Here is a 24296-nt window from a genome sequence, read left to right as displayed (position 1 = left end):
CCTGGGTGCAAACAGGATCCAAGTCACTTTGGGCAAGTCACATCTCTGTTCCAGGCAGTTAGACAAGAAGGCTGTGACAGCCCTGCCTTGTGACAGGTTAGCTGCTTAAGCACCTGGTGAATACAGGGCTTCTCTGTAATGGGAGCGGGTGACCCCGACTTTTCCTGTCAGGGTAGTACCTGCAGAGGTGGCCTAGACCCTATGGCCGAGCCATTGATGCATTTCCAATGCCTGCGTGTGTGTGTGTGTGTGTGTGTGTGTGTGTGTGTGTGTGTGTGTGTCTGTCTGTCTGTCTGTCTGTCTGTCTGCAGGATGAAGTTGCCCACACAGTCACTGAGAGTCGAGTCCTACAGAATACCAGGCACCCGTTTCTCACAGTAAGTAGGTCGGGTCTGTCCATTCCAGGGCAGCCCAATACAAACCCCTGGGAAGAGGCCCGGTTCCCTGTAGAGCAGCATTCAGCACTGTATCCCCGTGCAGGGCTCGCCTCCCAGGCGAATGGGCCAGCGAGGCAGCCCTGTTGGTGGCGCTTCAAAGGGCGTCTCTTTTTGTGTTGATGCCATCCTCAGTGTCACTGTCACTTCCCAATACCCCCCTTGCCCTCCCACCCTGGGGAACCGAGAAGCATGTTGGCCAGGAGATGACCTCACTCACCATTGCTGGTGGTCCACCAGTCTGCTGAAGCAGGAAGCCCATCGGAGCATGTTCTTCCCGTGGATGCTGTATGGAAGGAAGGCCCCCGGACTTCAGGCACTCCCATGGCACCCACCCATCGTGGCAGCATCTTCCGGTACCTCTCCAGCCCCAGGGGCCATGCTTCCTGAGGCAGCCTGTGCGGAGCTGTCTGGAAAAGCCTGAGAGTTTATTGAGCTAACAAAGCATCCCTTTGTATGGCCAGTTCTTTGGGCAAGGCCAGCCAGGATTTTTCCTAGTTATCTTCCTCTCTTTGCGAACTCAAAGATCAGCCCTCCAAGTGTCAGAGGCTGTAGCAGAGACTTCTCTGGGTTCAGTCCCCTTGACCTTACCCCCCTTCCCCCCGGTCACCTTCCTCCTGCTAGAGCAGCCTGTCCGCCACGAGGCACACAGCTTCACGCTCAGGACTGCTGACCTTCCTCCCCATGATCACCTTCCCCCCCCTTGGTCCCCTTCCTCCTGCTAGAGCAGCCTGTCCACCTGATACTCCACACTCAGGACCACTGATCTGTCTGCTCCATTGTCTCTAGAGATGCTCTTGCTTGGTTGAGGTTCATTCTAGGGATCCAGGAACGCTTTTCCCTGCACTGCCTCTGGCTGTTCTGGGGGGGCGATGTTGCCACAGTCCTCCCAGCATCCTCCCCAGACACTGCACGTAGGAGCTTGTTCTCAAGCCCAGCCCTGCCTTGTTTCCTCCTAGTAAGGAGAGTCAGGGTTTGCTGGCTGAGCTTTGGACCCTTTGGCCTCCCCTTTGTCTCTTGCTCTCTAAGTTAGTGGCTCCACACTGGAGTGAGGCATGCGAATCTTCTCCAGTGGTAGAGATCATAGACCTCCGAGTCTTCTTGCCCGTGTCTTGTCCTTGCTTCGTGCCCTGCAGGCCTCCTTTGTGTCTCCACATTCTGGGCAGCCCCCGGACTTGTCACCTGCTATCTCTAGTGCTCTTACCTCCAGTGACCTCTTTGCCACTTCTAGAACCTGGGGCACCATTGATGGTGGGCTGCAGTCTGCTTAGGCGCGCCCACCCCCGACTTGTTTCTTCCCTGTCATTTGGGTTCCCTGCAGCTTTGTTTCTTTGGAGGTGGTGGCATCCGGTGCTGCACAATCCTAGAGCATCACTAGAAGGACCTTAGCACCTTCTGCCGATGTCTCTTGGCCAGCCCTCTTCATCCTGTTCACTTCGGAGTCTGTCTCTGGGGCCTGTGCAAACTGTGGGTACCAATGGAGGAGGTCAAAGGACCACATCCAGTTTGGATGCATTGCTTTTTCCTGTGTGCACTGTCCTATGGTCTCTGGAGTGACTGTGGGTCTCTGAAATGGTTCTTTAGTTTTCTGTGGTTTGATATAGTCAGTGCATCTGAACTTTACCACTGAAAGCAAATCCCTTGTCCACATGGACTCTGCCCAAGGCCTTCTTCTTGGCAGAGGGGTCGCCTTGACTAGGCATGCATCTCCCTCCTTTGTGCATCTGTTCGCCGTTATCTCTGCTTCTGTAGTACTGAGCGTTCCTTCTCTCAGTCCCTGGGCCTGGGGAAGAGCAGGCACGAGCCTTGACCCTCGGGGCTGCTTCCAGAGCACCTTCTGGCCGCCAGCACTCATTTGAGGTTCACCCTAGCTGCCAGCCACTCCAGATGTGGGTCACGTTTATTTACCAGCCTCCAAGTACTTTGGCTTCCCGTCTGCCTCTCCGTGCCATTCCTGCCTTCGTATTCCGGTGGCATCTTTGTAAAACATCGATGCTTTTTTGTGTGTCACCTTAGTCTCTGGATATACCTTGGGACAAAGACTAAAAAGGAATGTCTTAAAAACCAACACATCGATCACGTCTAGAAGTACATGCAGTATTCCACACTGGTAATTCTCATCTGTGGCAAAGGGAAGGTGATGCAAGTGTGGTCCGTGGAAGAGCGCGGCCTTGTGTTTGCTCTTGGGGTCTCTCCACTCAGGAGTGTTGGCTGTGTGCTTGTTTCCAGTCCTTTGCTGCCAGAAGCACTGCTTGAAATAGTTTGATGGCCTTCATCTCTGTCTCTGACCTCTCTGGAGCATATGCTGAGCAGGGAGATCTCTGCGTGGACATTGTAGTCGCTTTGCTTTCCAGAATGCTGAATGAATTCACAGCTCCACCAACAATGTATTAGTGCATCTCGTCTTAAATCTAACCATCATTCTTTTTTTTTAAAGTATGTTTTACTTTTGTCATCACTCTACCTGTGTTACCTTCGTGATCTTGAACTCTGAAACTCTTCTAACCTCCTGTTGTTTCATCTCTCTTTCATCTTCACTGAATGCATCACTTTATGTATGTGTATGACTTTATATTATCCTTATTAGATTTGACCTCATGGTCTGATCCAGAGTGGGCAGACTACAGACACAGGTAGCAGTCTGACCAGCCGCGGGGCTTTAGGCAAGTGGATTCCAGCCTGCAGCATGAAAGCTTTCTCTGTATCATCTTTGGGTCAATTGCATTTTGCTTTTTTTTTTCTTTTTGGTGAGGCATTCCGGGTTAAGTGACATGCCTAGGGTCACACAGCTAGTAAGTTGCAAATGTCTGAGTCTGGATTTGAACTCAGGTCCTCCTGACTCCAAGGCTGGAGCTCTATCCACTGCGCCCCATAGCTGCCCCCAGTTGCGTTTTTCAAAAGCATACAGACTCTGTCTTTCCCCAAGTCGCTGACAGGCCAAACGTAGGTTCTGAGGCTTCTCAGCTTCCGACCTCTCCCCAGGTTCACATTGAGCCATTCCTGATTACCCTGGTCCATCCAGCCAGCTCAGTAGCCTGACTGTGCTCATCCGTTGACTGATCTTCCGCTTGTTGGTGTTCTCTCCCTCCTCAGATTATCTTGTACTTGTGGAGCTGTCCATACTTCACCTCGCCAAAGTGTAAGCTCCTTGAGGGCAGGGCCCTGGGCACAGCGCCTGGCCCATCGAGAGCACCTGAGGGACAGCCGTGCCGTTGACTTGAATGTTGATAGCCGATTGTTGAGCAAAGCCGCCTGATGGCATTGATCTAGGAGTCTTAGATGATCTTAACATGTGCCTAGAAGCCTTGGTGGCTGCAGAGACATAGGATCCGTAAAGAGTCCTTGATCTTGTCATTTCTGGACCTTTCTGTCCACGGTGAGACTTGGCAGCCGGTCTCTCTAAGGCGCTGGGGGTGAAAGCTTCCCTGCCCCTGTGTGGTCTTTGGGGGGCCCTCGGCAGGCGTGTGGATTATCCTCCTACACGTTTGACAGAGATCCGAAGATACACATGTGACTTACTGGTTTCTGTCTGGTCTCCTTGTTTGCCTTTCTTGGGTAATGGGCGCATCCATGATTTTCCCCCATCTTTAGTATCTTTTTTCGGCCATCTTTTCTTTTTTGAAAATTATTTTTCTCGAGCATTTCTTATCTCTCCCTGCCACATCTCCCACCACTTGGACAATAAGAAACAGAAACATCCCTCTCAGTGGCAACTCTGTCAAGCCCACCAAAGCCAGCGCCCACGTTGGCCGTGTTCAGGGGTGTGGGCCTCCTTGTGCGCCGCAGGCCTGTGATCCCATCTGTCTGTGGCAGGCAGACTGAGCTTGCCTCCTCCTCAGTCCTCTGCACTTGGGGTGCCGATAAGCCGATCAGAGTTCTCCAGGCCTTCCAGAGCATTGTGCTCTGTAACGTCGTTGTCCAAATCGCCGTTCTGCTCCATTCACCTCGCATTGGGACCTAGGGGTCCTCCCTGATCCTCCGTTATATTCATATGCCATCCCTCTTCTTTTTTAGCCTTTGCCAGTTTGTACCCCTCCCTTTCCATTTTGATGCCATTACAAGAAGCTCTCCTACAAAGATCTGTGTCCACGAGAGGCCTTTTCCTCTTTCTTTGTTGTGGTTTTTTTTTTTTTGGCAATTAGGGTTAAGTGACTTGCCCAGAGTCACACAGCTAGTAAGTGTCAAGTGTTTGTGGTCCAAGGCCGGATTTGAACTCGGGTCCTCCTGACTTCAGGGCCGGTGCTCTATCCACTGCACCACCCAGCTGCCCCCGCCTTTTCCTCTTTCTGTAATCTCTTTGGGATGTGGGCCTGGTAGTGCTGAGGCTGGCTTGGAGGATGTGGCCTCAGCTCTGGTCCCCACACAGGACCGTGCCTTTCATTAGCTTGGTCAGTCTGGTGGCCGGAAGCAAGAGCCCCAGTGCTGTTTTTAGTAAGATGTCTCAGCTTGATAGTGATCAGGAGCATTTTCCATGGGTTACTGCCTTTGAAAACGGTTTTGGCCTCTTAGTCATCTTCACTTGGAAGATACTTTCTGCTGGGATCAATTGGGGAAAGCTTCCTGGGAAGCCTTAGCGGAACCTCAAAGGAACAGGAAAATGGGGACTTTTTTTTTCTAATCTACTACATCAGTTGCCCAACTTGTTCCTGCCCTCACTCACCAAATGAGGCCACAGTCCGTGTGGGTGGCGGTCTGCCTATTGGCTTGGTCAGGAGGGTCTTGGTCATTGAGGTAGGATGCCCCCATCTGCCATGGGATGATGTTTCTGGTTACCTTGGCAGACACCGTAGCCCCCACTCTACCCATGCACCCCTCCACCACTGTCTTCTGGTATGGTCTGAACTGAGAAGGTCTTGGTAGGCTGGACCCTTAGAGATCTTTGAGTCCAAGCCATCATTGATGATGGGGCCTTTGTCTATTCCACTGGGCACTTATGCTTCTTTGAGCGTGGCAGCTTAATGATCTTAGGACAGCAGGTTCACAGAGTGCCTGCAGTTAGACTAATGTTTCCTGCTGGTCTAAAAAGCTGGGCTAGGTGTTCAGTCCGTATTTGGTTCTGACCTCGGCTTCCTGGGCTCCTCCCTGTCCCGATGAAATCCTTCACACACTCTCATAGCAGGAGTGGAGGGGGCTACGTGGCCCTTCTGTGTTGCTAAGGTGTCCATCAGCTAATGGCCAGCCCTAGGGCTGGTGAGCCAGCCTGGCTCATCTGCCACCAGGATAACGCCCAGAAGGGCACAAGGAACTCGGGTTCTGGGTACATGTTTGTTGAGGCTAAAGGGCCATTTGATAGAGTGGAGGAAAATAGCCTTGAAGGCCCTCCACCCACCAGCTTCTGTGGTAGGTGGCAGTTGTGGATGTAGCATGCTGTCACAGGAGGCCTCAAGCTGAGAGCTTGGAGGGTTTGACACCCGGCACAGAGTCCAAGTGGAAGGACAGTTGACCCGGTGTCCATCGCTGTGGACGTGCCCAAGGCTGCTGCAGGGCGTTCTCAGGGGTATGTGGAGCCACCAGCCCACCTAGGAGAAACATGTGTCATCTGCTCCTTGACCAGGTGGCCAGTCCAGGGGGTCAGGGCGTCTGGCTGCAGTCCCCGGGGACCTCCACCATGCTCTCCCTCCGAGCGGCCAGTCCAGGGGGTCAGGGCGTCTGGCCGCAGTCCCCCGGGACCTCCGCGGTGCTCTCTGTGGTCCTCAGCTGCTGCTCCTTGATAGTAGAAGTGCTGCATGTCATTATGGAGTTGCTCTCTTCTTTAGGGCTTTCCTCTGGGGCATTTCTCAGCCCAGAAAATTTCTTCAGTGTGGGTGACTTTGGTTTGCTCATATTACCAGCCTCAGTTCTTTATTTGAGACTCTGCTGACCAGACTCTGCCCTCCTCTGCTCTCTCTTTTTTTTTTTTCTTGGCTAGGCAATGGGGTTAAGTGACTTGCCCAGGGTCACACAGCTAGTAAGTGTTATGTGTCTGAGGCCGGATTTGAACTCAGGTCCTCCTGACATCAGGGCCGGCGCTCTATCCACTGTGCCATGCTGCTGTCTTAACCCCTCCTTTTAAAATCGTTGCTTTCCTGGTATGGGTGTGTGCGAGCAGATGAGGGGATACCTCAGTTTGAGAAGAAATGAACTTGCGGGTAGCCCCAGGGCCATGGAGCAGCATGGCCAACCCTCTTCCCTCACCATCTGAGAGAGGGATGGCATCTTGGGACTCTCCAGAAGCTGTGCGGTGATTGGGTGCCTGTGGAGGGCCAAGTCAGGGGGACGTCTTCTGTGAAGGAGGAGTGGGAGAACCTAGAGAATCCTGTCGGCTGAGAAAAAGGGGCCACCCCTGCCCCAGGGGAGTGGCCCCATTAGGGAGATCTCAGTCCAGTCAACTGGTTAGCAGGATTAACAGAGCGCCTTCTTAACACTGAGCAGCCCTTAGAGGTGGGTGATACCATTGTTACTGGGCCCATTTTACAGATATGGAAACTAAGGGTGGGCATCATGGCTGATATTGAACACCTTAAATGTTCTTTCTGCAAAGTGCTTTGTGTCTAATTATCTCATTTGAGAAGTTATGTAGCTGATCCAGGGTCATAAAGTTAGTAAGCATCCATCTCTGTCTCTTTCTCTGTCTCTGTCTGTCTCTCTCTTTCCCCCTCCTTCTCCCCTCCATGCCCCCTTCCCTTTCCCTCCCTTTCCCCCTCCCTCTCTCTCCCTTTCCTTCTCCCTTTCCCCTCCATCCCCCTCCCTTCCTCCGTCCCCCCTCCCTTCCTCTCCCCTTTCCACTCTCTCTCTCTTTCCCCCCGCCTCTCCCCCTACATCCCTCCTCCCTCCCTCTCCCCCTCCCTTTCCTCTCTTCCCCCCTTCCCTCCCTTTCCTCTCTTCCCCCTTCCCTCCCTCTCTCTCTCTTTCCCCCTCCCTCTCCCCTCCTTCTCTCCCTCTTTCCCCCTCCATCCCCCCTCCCTCCCTCCCTCTCCCCCTCCCTTTCCTCTTTCCCCTTCCCTCTTCCCTCCCTCTCTCTCTCTTTCCCTCCATCCCTCCTCCTCTTTCTCTCCCCTTCTCTCACCTCCCTCTCTTTCTCTTTAGGCACTGAAGTATGCCTTTCAGACAAATGACCGCCTCTGTTTTGTGATGGAGTATGCCAACGGTGGGGAGGCAAGTAGTGGCCTGTCTTGGTGATCTTTGGGCTTGGGAAAGGATGCAGGAGCTTGCCAGGCAGGTGTGGCAGTGGGCAAAGGGGTAGATGGGAGTTGAGAAGATGAAGCAGAACTATGAGGGGGAGAAGGAATGGGGGAGGGCCACATAGCAGTGTGTCGTGTCACAAGCCATTTCAGAAATCTGAAAATCCTCTTCCTACAGCCTTGCAGGCTTCCCCTTTCCCCACTCTGCCCTCCTTCCCAAATCCCCACGGCCTCATAGGCTGGATGCCCAGGAACCCCACCGGCTTTACTCTGGACAGCCCATGTCTGTTAGCCCTAATACCTGGGTTTCCCTGAAGCTCTAGATCTGGGGCTGCCCCGTGAGAGTGTGAGCGGGTACACTGGCGTGCACAGGTGGGTTGGGCTTGGGACGGACTCCCCTCACTCAGGCAGCCTCTTTTTCTCTGCCAGCTGTTTTTCCACCTGTCGAGAGAGCGCGTCTTCACGGAGGACAGGGCGCGGTTCTACGGGGCCGAGATCGTCTCTGCCTTGGAGTACCTGCACTCCCGGGATGTGGTCTACAGGGACATCAAGGTGAGCTCCATCCTTGGCTTCGTGGCGGCCAGGGAGTGCTTCCCCCTCACTTCTCCCTTTGCTTGTGGCTCCTGCCCTGTGCAGCCCTCACATACTGGAGAGTTGAAGGCCTGGAGCGTCTTCAGCGCCCAAATCAAGGTCTGCCCGTGTGCCGCTACTACTGAAAGTGGAATTCCCAGAGCACCTCTGGGCTCCATGAATGTTTTCATTATTATGTACTGAATCTAATGTATAATTGTAACATGGGTGTGGGTGGCAAGGTCGCATTCTTCATCACTGGAGGAAACTTCCCCAGCAATGGGGCCGTGCAGCTCAGCCTGGCTCAGTGGCCCCTGGCTTCAGCCCTGTCTGCACCTGGTAGCTATGGGGCCGCTGGGGTGGAGCCTTGGACTCCGACTCATGAAAACCCAAGTTTTGATCCTGCCTCGGACACTGCTCGCTGCATGACTCTGGGTAAATCACTTAACCTCTCTATGCCTCAGTTTCCTCATCTGTACAATGAAGGAGGTAGACCCCATGACCTCTGATGTCCTTTGGCATAAGATCTTAAGACACTGGTGTAATTACTATTATTATCAACATCTGACATTTACATAGAGCTTTGAAGTCCGCAGAGCAGTGTCTGTGTGCGCTGTGCCCGCAGTGCTACGAGGCAGAGGCTACATTCCCATTTTACAGATGAGAGAGCTGAGTCTCTAGGCTCTGAAGTCTTCCTGACTCCAAATCGTGCTCTCTCTGCTGGTGCTGTGCCATCCCTCTGAGCACCCACTGTGTGCAGAGTGCCATGGCAGACAGGCTGGATTGAGCCCAGAAATGGCCGTGCCCACAGGAATGCCCCCAGGCACAGGGCTGCAGGGGAAGGTGCTCAGCTCTGGCAGGTCAGGGCTGACTTCCTGGAAGAGCTGGCAGAAGGGGAGGAGGGCACCCCTTGAGGGCTGGCCCTTGTCCTCTACCCAGCTCGGGCACCACAGCTGGAGGAGGATGTGAAGACTGTCCCCTCCAAGGGAGGGAAGGGCCTGGAGTTCACATTTAGCCCATGGAAGTCTTGGGCCACCTGTGATGGCTGTCTGTAAGGCTCTTGAGTGTAGGAAGAGTCTGCCGTGTTCTGCTTGGCCCCAGAAGGCAAAGGAGCAGGAGCAGTGGGGCTGGGTTAAGCTGGATGTTGGGGAGCTATGCCAGCATGACGGGGCTGAGGATAGCCTGTCAACATGTGGAGAGGAAGAGGCAGGAGGGGATCTGGCCATCCCCGCTCTGCCAGTGGCTGCATGGCTTAGGGCCAGTCACTTAAGCTTTTTGGTCTGGAGGTCCCTCACCAGCAGACTGGAGTGTGGCCAGTGACAGGGACAGGGCACTGGGGGAGAGAGCCACTCTTCTGGAAGCATGCCCCCAGCCATGCTGAGAGGGGCCGCTGCTCCTCAGATGCTTGGCTCTCTTGGGGGACTCTCAGCCTTGTCCCTGAAGGCAGGGCCCCTCCTGCATTGGGCCCCAGGAGCTGGGTTTGCTCCTGTGTTGACCAAGGTCTTAGAAGAGTGGACCATCAGAGCTGGGCAGGTTTGTAGAGAGTGTCGGACGAGCCCAACCTCATCATTTTATGGTTGGGGGAGCTGAGGCCTGGAGGAGGAGGAGCTTGGCCAGAGGCACGCAGGCCCCTGCTGGCCTTCACTCCCACTCCCTTTTCAGCCAGGAAACTGAAGTCACGGGTGTGAATCCTGCCCTTGACCGTCACTAGCTGTGTGACCTGGCCAAGTCACCTGACTTCTCTCCATTACAGTTGCCTCTTTGGTAGAGAGGAGATAATAAAGAACCTCTCTGTGGGGTTATTGGGATCAAGCAGGATAATGTAGAAGGTGCTTTGCCCACCTGAAAATGCTAGGTGAGGCTTAGCCCTGCCTGGGCCCTCGAGGATGGGTAAGCAGCAGTGGAGGGTGGCCCGGGCCTCAGGTGCTTCCCGGGCTCCACCGAGCTGTGTGGCAGCCCCGCGACAGCTCAGGGCCAGGCCCTCATGCCCTCACTTCCCTCCCAGCTGGAGAACCTCATGCTGGACAAAGACGGACACATCAAGATCACTGACTTTGGCCTCTGCAAGGAGGGCATCAGTGACGGGGCCACCATGAAGACCTTCTGCGGCACCCCGGAGTACCTAGCCCCAGAGGTAGCCTGAGAGCCGGGCTGGGGGGGGGGGCGGGGTGGGTCCAGAGAGGCCCCCGCGTGGCTGAGAGCAGGGGTTCCCCCGGGCGCAGAGGGAGGCCCTGACATGCCTTCTTCCTCTCCACCCGCCAGGTGCTGGAGGACAACGACTACGGGCGGGCGGTGGACTGGTGGGGGCTGGGCGTGGTGATGTACGAGATGACATGTGGCCGGCTGCCCTTCTACAACCAGGACCACGAGCGCCTCTTCGAGCTGATTCTCCTGGAGGAGATCCGTTTTCCGCGCACGCTCAGCCCCGAGGCCAAGTCTCTGCTGGCTGGGCTGCTGAAGAAGGACCCCAAGCAGAGGTGAGCCGTGGCGCAGGCAGGGGGGAGATCCTGTACATCTGAGTAGCGGGCCTGACGTAGGAGCCCAGGAAGGAGACACTGAGGCTCTGTGTGTCCCCGCAGGCTGGGCGGGGGACCCCGGGATGCCAAGGAGGTCATGGAGCACCGCTTCTTCTCGGCCATCAATTGGCAGGATGTCTTGCAGAAGAAGGTAACGGGTATTTCCCGGAATCCCAGGGCTCTCCTGCTCCATCCTGCCACCCCTTCCTCTTCCCTCCAGCTTCTTCCCTTCCCAGGATGCTCCTCAGGGAGACCTTCCCCTCCCACTTCCCACAGAGCTTGGTCTGGGGTGCCCCCTTGACTCCCGATTCGCCTCTGGGGGTCTGACTCGGTCATCCTAAAACTGTCAGGTCTCAGCTGCTCTGAGGAGCCAGGGATGAGGCCTTCCTTGGGAGAAGAGGGTGGAGGTGGGGGTGAACAAACAGGGGTCCTGCCTTCCTGGCTGTTGGCAAGAGCGCTGTTCTTGCCACTGACCTTGCCCTCCCACTCTCCCCCAGCTCCCACCTCCATTTAAGCCCCAGGTCACATCAGAGATTGACACACGGTACTTCGATGATGAATTCACAGCGCAGTCCATCACCATCACCCCCCCAGACCGATGTAAGTAAGGCTTCTTTCCTCCTAGCGACGCAGAAAAGTCAGGGTCCCCCAGACCACTCCTGCCCCCAGGAGTGCCACCCCTGCTCGGTAGGCAGCCTGAGCCTCCCGCCCTCTAGATCCCTCCTCAGGCTTTGTGGCCCCCTTTCTCTGTGCTTCCCTAGCCCCTCAAGCCTTTTCTCCTCTAGGAAATACCTCCTTTTTCAGCTGCAGGCCCCTGGCCTCGGGGAGCTTCTGGCCTTTCCTCCTGGCTGGGGCCGGCTGTCAGGGGCCAGCCTCGCTCAGGCGCTCCTCTTGCCTTTTTGCAGATGACAGCATGGGCTCCCTTGAACCTGACCAGCGCACCCACTTCCCACAGTTCTCTTACTCAGCCAGCATCCGGGAGTGACTTGACCGCTGGAGCGGAGCCCATGCAGGATGGACAGGCAGCTGCCAAGGCCACAGGCTGCCTCCCTTTTGGGTCACTTTGCCTCTGGTCCCATCCCCACCCTCACCCACATGCTTTTTTCCTCCTCCCCGGCCTTGTCTCTGAAGGATCCAGCCCTTCCTTCATCTCTCCTTGCCTGGCGCTCACTTGCTAATCTTCCCCCGACCATGGCCCTTCAGCCCTGGGGGGCTCCGGCAGGGAGAGGGCAGGGGGAGTGACTTGGCCCAGGGAGACTTTTTAACCAGGCCACAGGCCCCCCAAGGTACTAAGGACTTGGTAAGGCCAGCTCACTGCTGGCCTCACAGCCTGGAAAATTCTCACGTCCATAAGGGGAACATGGAAGCCCTCCCAGTCCTGCTCCACGTGGGAGGCTGCTGGGCTCCCAGATCTCCTGTGCTGAGCTCTTTTCTCAACGGTCACATGGTAGATGTGGCCAGCCTTGTCCCTCTGGGCACCAAGGAGGTCTCTGCCCTCCCTCAGAGGGGACCCAGGATCCCTTCTCCCTCTGCTGGCTCTAATTGGCCAGGCCTGTGGAGAGCGGTGGTGCTTTATCCTGGATGAGTCAGCCATCAGCCCCTCTCCTTGGGCCTTGACCTCGTGTGTGTATCAGGAGAGTGCCCAGCAGTGGCACCCTCGCCAGCAATGGGCAGGCGTAGCTATTAAAGCAATAATGTCTCGTACCCGAGCAGCCTTAAAGCCGGATGCCCCGGAGCCCTGGTCGGCTCCCCTCTGGCCTGTCTAAGGGCAGGCTTGCAGGGGCTTCTAGGCCCTTCCTCACCAGATGAGATGGCTGGGAGCGACAGGGCTGGGGTGGGGTTCTCATCACCTCCATTGAGGTCAGCTGTAGACATCTCGGGCTGGCCAGAAGGGGAGCAGGCCGCTTTTTCTCTAAGGAGATGCTGGCTATGGGGGCAAGCTTGGGTGAGCTTGGGTAGGCCCCCAGGAGCAGTGGCTCCCCTGTTGGGGACCTGCCTTACCATGGATACAGGGAAGCAGAGGACAGCACTCTTGTCTCTCTGCCCCTTTCCTCCTTCCTGGACACAGCCTCCTGTCCACTGTGGCATATGGCCACCCCACTGGGAACTCAGAACCCTCTCTCCCAGTGCCTTATCTGGATAACGTGATGGCCTCCCCAGAGTGAAAGGTCAAGGCCAGGGAACATCAGGGATTGGAGGCCTTGGGGTGGGGGTGGGGGCCTTGGCTTCTGTTGCGGGGGGGCGGTGATGGAGGCTCTGGTACAGTGTGTCACATCTTCCCCCCACCCCACCATTTTACCCTGATTTCTCTCAGTCTCTTCATCTCTCCCTCCTAGCCCCAAGCATTTTCTGATCCTGTCCCCATTCCTCAGCCTCTTCCAAAGCTGCTGGCTGGGCCAGAGCTTCCGAAGACTGGGGTGACCCAGGGCGGGCCTCCCTGGGCATTCTCCCCTTATCCCTTACTGAAGGCTTCAGGTCACAGCTCTAAGAGGAGGCTGGGCCCAAAAGCTTTTTGTACAAGGTGGCTGCACCCTGAGTCCAGATACAAGGCTGGAAGGGCCAGCTCAGGAGGGCGTTGTGAACTGGGGCCCTGCTTTGGGTTAGGCTCAAGGGTACATTCATCACCCCCCATGTCCCCAAGGACTGGGGTGGGGGGGTTCAGAGCTGTTACAGATTCCTTAATGCAACAGTGTTCAGGCCCCCAGCTCCCAGGGAAGGGGGCGATGGGGGTATTAGGTCAAAGGTCTCGTTCCAGTGCTTTCCTCTGGCCGGGGCATCTGCTCATGGAGGCCCGGGGTTGGTCCCATTTCCCTTTCTGCATCTCCTGAGGCCTGTTGCCTATGCGGTACCAGAAGAGCCTTAAGATGAGACGGGGCAGGGTGTGCTTGCTACAGGGCCCCTCTTCAGCCCTGCCTGAGCCCAAACACTCGGCCCGAGAGGCCTGAGGGGCTCGGCCCTGCACCTCCCTCAGATGTTTCCTTCTGCTCACAATAGACTGATGGGGGGGGGTAATGTTGCTGTCTCCCCCAAACCCATCTTCTACCTTGTGGGGTTGGAAGCAGGGGGGACCAAATGATGGCTCCTCACAGCAGCTACAGCGTGTCGGGCTTGGTGCCCGAGTGTGTGTGAGTGTGTGTGTGTGTGTGTGTGTGTGTGTATACATATACATACATATCTATATGTGTCTATGTTAGGGATAGGTCCTTCCCTAGGACCCTGGGGGTGGGCAGAGCGGGTTAAGGGCTCCTCAAGGCTCAGGGCCTCTCTCCTGCCCCACCCCAAGGACACCTCCCTGGGGCTGCTGCAGCTCACAGGGGGCCGGGGACCTCCTGGCTGCCTTCTTGGGGGTAGGGGGTGTTTTCAGTTTGGGGGGGTTATGTTTTTCCTCATGATGCAGGGGAGGGGACTGGAGGCCAGGGATGGCAAAGGCTTTGTGTGGGGATTTTTTTGTGTTTGTTTCTGTAAATCATTTTAGCTACTTTCTTTCTCTCTGAATTTATACGGTACCAACAATTAAAAAAAAAATTCTGACAAATTGAGTCTGGTTTGGTCTCAGCCCGGGTAGGGCCTCCTGCCAGCTGACTTTTCTTGAGCCCTTGAGGCACAAATTGGGAAGGCTTTGCTTGAGCCGATCCCTGTGGGAGCAGCTGCTTCCAGGATGTGGCTGAAGAGGAGCCCTGCCCACTCAACGTGGCCACGCTTTAGGATGTATCTGGTCAGCGAGTCTGCCAGCACCAGAGAGCTGCTGGTCCTCGGCTTTCTGAGGTCAGTCAGAAGAGATGAGTGCGTGAGTTGAGAGGGTCCTGGGGAGGAAGGTGGCCACTGACCAGTAGAGTCGACAGAGCCTCGTGTGGGACGTGATGCCCGAGGAGGGTTTGAAGGCTGGTGCGGAACAGCCCCAGAGAGCAGAGACATCACAGGCATAGGAGGTGGCCCGGTCCAAGCCACAGAGGCAAGAAAGGCCAGTTTGGCCTGGGCTGGAGTGTGGTGCACAGCCTCCAATGCCAGGCTGAGCAGTTGGCACTACCATCATTGCAAGCTCTGGCCCAGCCAGCAGCTTTGGGGGAGGCAGGAGCATGGAGACCTTGCTCTCTCACAGCCCTCCAGGACAGGTGGGGGAAGGAGGTCAGGGTTATACTTTTGAAGGGACCTTGAAGGCCATCTTGGGGCCTTTCTGTCACCCTCTGCAACATCCGTGGCAGTCTTTATTCTGAGGCATCTGGCGAGGGGACAGGGAGCCTGCTGCCTCCGCTGACAGTGCAGTATTCTACGGGTAGGAAGTCTTTCCTGATTGCAGGCCTCAGCTCGCCTTTCCAGGGCCAAGGGACTGTCCGCTCCTTGCTTCTGTATCCGTGGTGCTCAGCAGTGCTCCTTGCATGCAGGAGGTACTAATAATAAGAGCCATGTGTATATAGCGCCTACTAGTGCTAGGCACTGTGCGAGGAGCTTTTGATCAATACTTGATCCTCACAGCAACCCTGCTCCTATTTTATCCTTGAAGAAACTTGCCCAGGGTCACACAGCTAGTAAGTGTCTTGAGACCCTGAATTTGAACTTGGTTTTTCCTGACTCCAAGTCCAGCCTTCTGTACACTGCCCCACCTAGCCATCTTAATAACACTTCAAGAGGATTCTTTCCTAGATGTTAAAGCCTTTAGGCTCAATTCAGCTCAGATCAATCCCCTTTGCTTTCTTTGGTTCCATAACATACTGACTTTACATTCCACTCAAACACCTGAATCTTTTTCAGACAAATTGCTGTCTTGCTATTGCCTCTGCCATCCTACGCTTGGGAAGTTGACTTTTTGAACCAATGTGTGACTTTACATTGATCTTTACAGAATTTCACCAGATTTGATTTTGGCCCACATTCTAGCCTGTCAAGATCTCGTTGGACCTCGGCCACTGTTATCTGGAGTGTTTGCTTTCCGACTGCAGCAGATAGAAGCATTCTACCCAGACCTTTATCCAAATCACTGATAGGCACATTATAAGGTTGTTCCTCAGCATGAGGCCAAGCCCAGATTCCTGGGGTGCTCCTCTAGATTTGAGGTGGATGACTGCTGAGGTCCAGTAACCCATGAACACGGGATTTCAACCTTCTCATCAGGTTCATTCTGATCTTTCCCCATCTGAAACTCCCCTTCCCAAGAGAAAACAGGCCCACAATGGGAATAAAGGAGCTGAGCCCTCTCACTGCAGACCACCATCCTGAGCCATCTAGTCCGAATGGAGATCTGGTCCCAGATCCTCTTTGGAGCTCACTGCCTGGCTTCCCCGCAGGTCCTTGGGCCCCAGGACCACTTTCACCTAGAGCTCTGGAGCGGGAGTTTAAGGATCTGAGCTGAATCCCAGCTGTGTGACCATGGGCAAGTCACAGCTTAGAGAAGTTGTCTCAGTTCTTGGAAAAATGAGGGTGTCGGAGCAGATGGGCCACCTAAGGCCAATTCCAGATCTGAGTCCTACGACTTTAGGGGAAAGAGAGAGACACTTGGCATAATTCCAGACCAATAGGGACTGAGCACTTGTTCTGTATTGATCTGGCAGAGATGGAGACCTGGCTGTGAATGCTGTGATGGCTAGCAAGGCACACTTCCCATCTTGGCCTGTTTCCTCTCCAGTACACGGAATTTGCTAATATTTGCTCAGTCTACCTCACAAGGGCCCTGTACATCTTAGATCGGTGGGCCCTGTTCCTGTTAGGATTTCAGTGTGGAGGTGGCATTTCTGTCAGTACCAGCCATGGCTTCTTAGGAGGAGAGAGGCCTTGGGAAGGAGATGGGGGTAGAGATGTTTGCAGAGACTTTCAAGTAGGGCTTTCGTGACCCCTCCTGCTGCCAGCCCTTCCTGACCCCCCCACCCCAACCCCAGGCTGGGAGCACCCTCACTCTCCCAAAAACACTTCCACTGTGTGGTAGCTACTTATAGCTCTATCAATCAACAGGCATTGATTAAGCCCCTACTGTGTGCCAAGCACCATGCTAGGTGCTGGGAAGACATTAACTGGTCTCTGCCCTCAAGTAGCTTTCTTTCTATGGAGGGAGATACTTGCATATTTAAGCATATGTAGACTGACTACAAAACAAAACAAAGGAGTCAGAGAGGTAGGGATGGTGCCAGCAGTTGGAGGGTCAGGGAATGTTTCCAGGTCCAGTCTGGAAGGAAGAGAAGAAATCTGTGCTGCAGGGGGAGGAAGGGGCAGATTCCAGGAGCCTAGAAGAACGAATAAAAGGGCGTGGGAGTTGCCAGTGGGCCTGGAGAGATCTAGGAAGGGCAGGGATGAGGAACGATGCCGGCAAGGTAGACCAGGGCCAGGTGGTGAAGTACTTTAAACAGAGGGGCTTAAACAGGCAGTAGGGAGCCCGGGGAGTTTATTTGGTAAGGGAGTGACACAGTCAGATCTGCACATATGGAAGACCACTTCGGCAGCTCCCCAGAAGATGATCAGAGAGAGGAGATCAGAAGACCCAACGAGCCAATGGCATAGTCAGTGTGAGCGGGGATGAGGACCTAAAGGGGTGTGAGCAGAGAGCATGGGAACGCATTTCTCTTTCATTGCCCCATAAAAAAGCCAGCTTTTTGAGACAAGGGACAGGGGCAGCTAGGTGACACAGTGGATAGATCTCCGGCCTTGGTATCAGGAGGACCTGAGTTCACATCTGGCCTCAGACACTTGACACCAGCTGTGTGACCCTGGGCAGGTCACTTAACCCCAATTGCCTCACCAAAAAGCAATTAAAAAAAAGAGAGACAAGGGAGAATATGCAAGCTCAAAGAGGTTGCAGGGACGTCAAAGATCAAACTCTAAGCTGGAGTCAGAAGTGGAATGAGGACTAGGGCATCTCCCTATCCCAAGTGCTTTACACTTTCCTCTACAATGGGATCCAGCTGGAGAGGATATACTCCAAGTCAGGAAGACTCGAGTTCAAATCCTGCCTTGGATACTAGCTTTGTGACTTTGGTCAAGTCACTTAACCTATCTGCTTCAGTTTCCTCATCTGTAAAGTGAAGAAAATAACAGCACCCACCTCCCAGAACTGTTGTGAGGATAAAATGAGCTTCATGTTTGTAAAATGCTTAAAGAGCTATATAAGCATGTAGCTGTTGCTCAGTTGTGTCTAACTCTATGTGACCCCATTTTGAGTTTTTCTTAACAAAGATACTGGGTTGCTAGGTGGCGCAGTGGCTAGAGTGCTGGGCCTAGGGTCAGGAAGATTCATCTTCCTGAGTTCAAATCCAGCCTCAGACACTTATTAGCTGTATGATGCTGGGCAACTTGCTCGATGCTATTTGCCTCAGTTTCTTCATCTGTAAAATGAGCTGGAGAAGGAAGAGGCAAACCGATTCAGTATCTTTGCCAAGAAAACCTCGAATAGGGTCATAATGAGTAGGGCACGACTGAAAAACGACCAAACAACAATGGCATTTTACAGATGAGGAAACTGAGGCAAACAGGATGAAGTGACTTGACCAGGGTCACACCAGCTAGTAAGTGTCTGAGACTAGATTTGAATTCACTCTGGACTCCAGACCAGCGCTCTATGCACTATGGCGCCACCTAGCCACCCTATTTATTACAAATAAACACTAAATAAAAATTCTAGCTATTCTTAATCAGAGGTCCGACCATTAGAAAAAAACCAACCAGGCAGGGCAGTTACATTGTAACCAAGCAGCAAAGACTCCACCTGAAAACCTGACGGCCCCCGCAGGCAAGCCGTCACTGGCCTGAATCTGGAACGGCCAATCAGCACCGGGAGCTACAGAGGAGCCAATCATGGCCACGCCTTGCGGACCACGTGAGCACCAAATAGCCCGAGGCCCTTGCCTCCCGCTGTGACCAATTAGCGTGGTAGCTGTGGGTAGCTAATTGGAGCGGGGCGGATTACATTGGGACCAATGGCCCCGCTTCCCGGGAATTTTCAAGGGGGCTTGCTAGAAGGTAGGAAGAGAGAGACCCGTCCCCGCACTCATTAAAAAGGCACAGCCCAAAGCCCCGCCCCAGCTCTGTGGCTCGGTGCTTGGCGAGGATGTCGGTGAGCCCCGCTGCTAGGGAGGAGCTGCGCCTCTCCTTCCCCCCCCACCCCATCCCGGGCGCGTCTGACTCGGGGGCTTCCCTCTCCTTGCAGAGCCCTGTCAAGTCAGCGCCCCTAGAAAAGCCTGTCGCCGCTGCCACCCCAGGGACGGCGCCTGCTGGTAGGAGCCCCAGGCCGACAGCTCGCGGACGGGCCGGTCCGTCTTAGTAGTGAGCCACATGGCCATCATCGCCTTCCTCCGCAGGTCGTTCGCAGAGGGCCGCGCAGCCGTGGCCGCCCCCCGGGCTCGCCGAGGCGCTGACCACGCTGGGGCTGGATGGGGAGCGGGAGTACGCGGGAGATATCTTCGTCAGTGTCATGGTGAGGCGGGAGGGAGGTGGGCGCCGATTGGACTCAATGGCCCGTCCCGATTGGCTAGAACTCGATCCAGTTGTCAGCGGGACGGTTCTTACTGGGGCGCCTGGGGCCTGAACTGATTGATGATAGCTCACTACCGTCCCTGGCTTCCCCCCACCCCCACCCCTAAGTCTGAAGGTGAAAACGGGCTTCTTTGCCTGTATTGTTTTCCAGCAGCCGGGCTCGAAGCTTCTAATTCGATGGAGCTGGTGTCTGCCCACTTATTGGCTCCTTCCAGAGGAGTCAGTGTTTGGTCCCAATGCTTGAAATATTTTTTTAGTAAATTAGCATTTATTAAGCGCCTACTGTGTGCCAGGCACCGTGCTAAGCGCTGGAGAAAAGCAAAAGACAGTCCCCGCTCCCAAAGAGCCCAATCTGATGGAGGAGACAGCATGCAAATCACTGTGTACAAACGAGATGTTTTCGCCTCTTTCTCTGGTTTGCCCCTGTGCTTAAGCCTTGGGGAGTGGACTCCGGGCCAAATTCTCCCTACTGCTCCCACCCCAGGCAGGCCAGGCGCTCCCCAAGACAGACTTGCCTCGTGCGGTGACCGCGGAGATGCGTGCCCTCGTGGTAGACTGGCTGGTGCAGGTGCACGTATGTAGCGGGGATCAGGGCCTGAGTGGGTCCCCGGGTCGGGCCCCGCCCCTGCGGCCGACCTCAGGCCTCTCCCTTCCCCTCCTCAGGAATACCTGGGCCTGGCTGGGGACACTCTCTATCTGGCCGTGCACCTGCTGGATTCGTACCTGCGCGTGGCACCCGTGCGGCTGCGCCACCTGCAACTGCTGGGGGTCGCCTGCCTCTTCGTGGCTTGCAAGGTGGAGGAGAGTACCCGCCCCGAGGTAGGGACGGGACGGGAGGGGAAGGGGCAGAAGGAAAGGAGGGAGGGAGTGAGGAGGGCTGGCGGCCCCTGAGGTAGGACTGACTGGCCTGCCTGTTCCCATCTCCCTGCCCCCTCCCGCTCGGTTTCCCTAACCCCCACCCCAGCCAGCCTCCCTGTGCCTCCTGGGCGCCGGCTCCTTCTCCCCGGCCCAGCTGCTCCGCGCTGAACGGCGCCTCCTCAGCCGCCTGAACTTCCAGCTCTACTACCCGGGTCCCCTTCTCTGCCTGGGCCTGCTGGCCGCCCTGGCTCGGAGCCGGCCGCGGGTGAGCGGGGTGAGACTGACGAAGAGAGACTGGGCGGACGGGGCGCGGGGAGCCGGAGCCTCCTCCTGAGTCCCAGTCCTCTCTCAGGTTGTGCTCTTGGCCACCTACTTTTTGGAGCTCTCTGTCCTGGAGGCCGAGGCCGCGGGCTGGGAGCCGGGCCGTCGGGCTGCTGCAGCCCTAGCCCTGGCCCAGAGCGTGCTCCTGCACGAGGGAGGAGAGGGCCCCGAACTGGGTCTCTACAGGTATTGCTCCTTGCCCCAGCTCCACCACTAGAACGTGCTTAGAGATCCTTAGAGATGGAAGCGCGCTTAGAGATCCTCCCTGGGCAGAAGGGGAAAGTGGGGTTTCCCCAGAGGGGACAGCAGGGCCCTCGGGGAAGGGCCCCCTCCACCCTAGCCTCGCTCACATCTCTCCTTTCCCTCATCCTTGCCCCCATCCTTGCCCTCCCTTTGCAGCAAGGCGGAGCTGGGCCCCATCGAGCCGTGCATGGCCCGAGCAGCGCTGCGGGGTCCCGCCCCCGGTCGGGCTGCTGTCTTTCTCAAGTATGCTCGACCCCAGAGGCAATGCATCAGCCTCACCGCCGCCCGCTTACTCTCCAGGACCTGCCCCGCGCCTCCCTGAGCTGGGGGTGGGGGGGGGGAGAACAAGGAGAGGGTCTTATAAAAAAAAAAGTTATACATCTGTGTATCTGCACTTCTAATAAAAACGTTGTTTTTAAATTCTGTCCTTTTCCTATTTTCTGTTCTCCTTATTCAGATGCTTCCCCTACCCCCCCCCCTTCTCTGGCCCCTCCATAATTCTCCTCGACCTTAGCTTCCCAGCAAGGAAAAAACTCGAGAGATGGACTTGACGTGTCTGTCTGGGGCCAAGGGGAGCGGAGTGGTAGCATCCCTGCGGCTTTTCCCGTTTTCCTCACCCCCTCCCGTTGCATCCCTACTAGGAGTCCGGTAGGGAGAGAGAGCCCCGTTAACAGGGATGCTTGGGGCCTGCGAACAGGCCCAAAGGATAAAGGGCCTGGCTGAAAATCTACTGCTGGGTTCCGTCTTCCGGTATCCGAGTTCCAAAACGGGGTTGCTTGGGATTGCCTCTCCTTTGGGGGGAGGGGGAAGGAAAGCGAGAAAATCGGGATTTAGGGCTTAATTTGGAGTGGTGCATTTGAGGTAGAGGGAGGCGTTGAGAAAAGATTCCCCAGCCCCGCAGGAGTGGCCGAAGCCCGTGAAGGCGGCGTCTAGGGTGGGGATGGGCTCCCCGCCGTTGGTGATGCGGCGGCTGTAGTGCCGCGAGTTTCCCACAATGCAGTGCGGTGCGCTGTCCCCGGTGCTGATGCTGAGTGCAGCCCCTGAGCCTCCGCCTCGTCCGCCGCCCTCCCGTTCCCCACCAGGCTCGGGCCCCCGCCATGGTCCGGGCCCGGAGGCCTCGGGAGGCCCAGGCGGGGGAGCCCTGGAAAGCAGCCTCCGAGCCGCCGTGGCGTTCAAGGCCGACGGCCAGCGCTGTTACCGAGAGAAGAAGTTCCGCGAGGCTATCGGCAAGTACCACCGGGCGCTGCTGCAGCTGAAAGCGGCACAGGGAGCCCGCCAGCCCGGCCCAGGCCCCAGCCCCACGCCCCCGCGGCTCAGTGAGGAGCAGCGGCGCCTCATGGAGAGCACGGAGGTGGAGTGCTATGACAGCCTCACTGGTACGGCTGGGGCCTGGGGGAAGGGACAGGAGGGCCCCCGGGACTGGGGAGGCTTCGGGGACCTCAGGCGCGGAGGGAGGAGCGGCCAAGTGGAAGCAGAGGCCAGGCGCGCCCGACCCTGGGGTCCCTGGAGTCAGGGAGGTCCAAAGGGGGGGGGCGCAATAGACATCTGGGGGGGAGGGGGCCTTCTGGGCTTCCCCAGGGCCAGAGTCCGCCCCGCTCCCCTCCTCCCCCCTACCCCTCGACTGCTCTCCACCCTGCCCACTTCGCCCGAGTTATCCTCGCTCAGTCCAGCGTGGTGGGCAGGGAGGAAGCGGGAGGACCTGAGGGAAACCACAGCCACACACCTCGAGGGACTTGGCTAAGGCCGTCCAGGCTGGGCCGACAGACTGGACCTTTCTCTCCAGCTCCCTCTAGCGGCAACGCGAATTGGTTCTGGTCCCATGTGGCAGTTAATTGGCTCCCTCAAGGTCCGGAGCCCTAGGACCCTTTTACGCTTTGACATCCCTAGAGGCTGGCTGCTCCGATTGTCTCTAATCTCATTCAGCCCCATTTGCCCTGTGCCCGCGTGGCTCCCTCTAGCGGCTGCCTGAGTTGATGTCCTAAAGATCCCATTCCGCCCGGCTCCGCACCCCCAGCAACTGCCCCTCTCCCCGTCCACACCCCTTTATTCTCGGCTTTCCTCTAGTCGTCTCACCAGCCCTCTACAAATGGGATTCCCAAGCACCATATGCCCCGGGCTGCGTATTCCGATGGGTGCATTTATGAATTAGAGGGGTTAATGGGGAGGGGCTGGGCTCGGGGGAGCTACTCTGACCGTCCCGCCTCAGCGTGTCTGCTGCAGTCGGAGCTGGTGAACTACGAGAGGGTGCGGGAGTACTGCTTCAAGGTGCTGGAGAAGCAGCAGGACAACTTCAAGGCCACTTACCGGGCAGGCATCGCCTTCTACCATCTGGGCGACTACAGCCGCGCCCTGCGCTACCTGCAGGAGGCCCGGAGCCGGGAGCCCACAGGTGAGAGCCACCAGTGAAAGGCTGGGATGGGGAAAGCAAGGGACTGGCAGCCTGGAAGACTCCGGTTCGAATCCCACCTCCAACGCCTGCCGGTTTTGTGGCGCTGACCCAGTCACTTACCTTCTCTGAGCCTCAGTTTCATCATCTGTAAAATGGGATCGATAATAGCATGGACAGGATTGTCACGAGGAGATGAAGCTTAAAGAAGATGTAAGGAAAGGGCTTTTGTAGACTTTAAAGCTCCATATAAGCGTGAGGGGCTATTATATTATTCTGGCTAGTGAGAATCGGGAGGTGGGGGAGGAAGGGAGAAGAGGAAGAGGAGAAGGCAAAGACAACTCCCCCACCCCCACTCCCACCCAACAAGGACCCAGTCAGATATAAAGGGAATGGCATCCCCCTCCCAGGCAGACACCTTTCCCAAGGCAGAGACCCCCACCCATATTGAGGGGAGCCCACGCACACCCAGACGCAGATGTTTTCTGTGCGCACGGAGACTTGAACATACGGACACACACACACGGAGGGGGTGAGGGGGGGAAGATATCACCCCACCCCAGATCTAGACGCCTTCCCACATAAACTCAGGCAGTCACCGAGCCTGACTAAATACAGAAGCACAGAGACAGTCACGTGGGGGGATTCCGCCCATCTATCCAGAACCAGACTTAGGTCGTTCTCCAGTCCCTCCCCACGAAGACTCACTCACCTAGGCATGGAAACGCTGCCCCACCCCCGCCTAAATACGCACAAAGGCAGCCACAGTTTCTTCTCAAAGCCCTAACCCTTCCGCCCGCTCCCACACACCAAGAGTCCCACATCTCCCATCCCCACTCCGCCCCCTGGGCCAGAGAAGCTAAGACGGCCAAGCACCTGGGCTGGCCCCGCCTGCGGGCCGGCCCCCCAACGTGCCCTTCCCATACGCAGACACCAACGTCCTTCGCTACATTCAACTGACCCAGTTGCGGATGAGCCGGTGCAGCCGAGAGCGAGAAGGTGGGAGCAGCGGGGGTCCCGCTCGAGCTCGAGATGTGATTGGCTAATCCACTGGCCTCACTCCTGGGGTCCCCCTCCCCAGGCCCGTGTCGCGTGCTTTGTGTGAGACTTGGGAGTCCAGCCCTGGGAGGAGCAGGGGGAAGGGGTGGGGAAGCTCCTGCCCACTGATGCCAACTTCCCGTTTTGCCCCTGCCTTGTTGGCGGCTTCTATTTATCCGTGACTACAATGAGGGTGATCGCCCCTGGCTGGACCCACCGAAGGGGGCTGTTGTGAGGGTCCCAAGATAATAAATGTGAAAAAGTTAACGGTAAACCAAAAGTGTGAGGTGGTGGTGGTGTTATCTAGGTGGCCAGG

At 56.3% G+C, this 24296-nt stretch overlaps 3 protein-coding genes across 5 annotated transcripts in view; all 3 read left to right on the top strand.

The window, feature by feature from the left end:
* The window catches only part of AKT2 (AKT serine/threonine kinase 2), a 41534-nt gene extending 27319 nt beyond the window's left edge, over window positions 1-14215 (top strand). For all 3 annotated transcript variants that reach the window (XM_020978993.2, XM_020978984.2, XM_020979004.2), the window contains exons 7-14: window positions 312-377; window positions 7500-7568; window positions 8024-8146; window positions 10170-10298; window positions 10427-10641; window positions 10744-10831; window positions 11178-11280; window positions 11586-14215. In XM_020978993.2, coding sequence (XP_020834652.1) covers window positions 312-377; window positions 7500-7568; window positions 8024-8146; window positions 10170-10298; window positions 10427-10641; window positions 10744-10831; window positions 11178-11280; window positions 11586-11665 — 873 coding nt within the window. In that variant the 3' untranslated portion in view covers window positions 11666-14215. The remainder of the gene's footprint in view (window positions 1-311; window positions 378-7499; window positions 7569-8023; window positions 8147-10169; window positions 10299-10426; window positions 10642-10743; window positions 10832-11177; window positions 11281-11585) is intronic.
* Window positions 14216-17562: 3347 nt separating this feature from the next.
* Window positions 17563-20944, top strand: CCNP (cyclin P). Its single transcript, XM_020978968.2, has 7 exons — window positions 17563-18621; window positions 18960-19075; window positions 19619-19708; window positions 19798-19953; window positions 20099-20257; window positions 20345-20499; window positions 20713-20944. Exons 1-7 carry the CDS (start codon window positions 18579-18581, stop codon window positions 20876-20878), a joined length of 885 nt encoding a protein of 294 aa, XP_020834627.1. The 5' UTR covers window positions 17563-18578; the 3' UTR covers window positions 20879-20944.
* A 313-nt stretch (window positions 20945-21257) lies between these two features.
* Window positions 21258-24266, top strand: TTC9B (tetratricopeptide repeat domain 9B). The gene is made up of 3 exons (XM_020978973.2): window positions 21258-21932; window positions 22763-22945; window positions 23873-24266. The coding sequence occupies exons 1-3, from the start codon at window positions 21551-21553 to the stop codon at window positions 23986-23988; spliced, it is 681 nt and encodes a 226-aa protein (XP_020834632.1). The 5' UTR covers window positions 21258-21550; the 3' UTR covers window positions 23989-24266.
* Window positions 24267-24296: the final 30 nt, after the last annotated feature.

Source organism: Phascolarctos cinereus, unplaced genomic scaffold (assembly GCF_003287225.1).
Source record: "Phascolarctos cinereus isolate Bilbo 61053 unplaced genomic scaffold, phaCin_HiC Scaffold_726;HRSCAF=1367, whole genome shotgun sequence".
Lineage (NCBI taxonomy): Eukaryota > Metazoa > Chordata > Mammalia > Diprotodontia > Phascolarctidae > Phascolarctos > Phascolarctos cinereus.
This window is presented reverse-complemented; position numbering and strand designations above follow the sequence as displayed.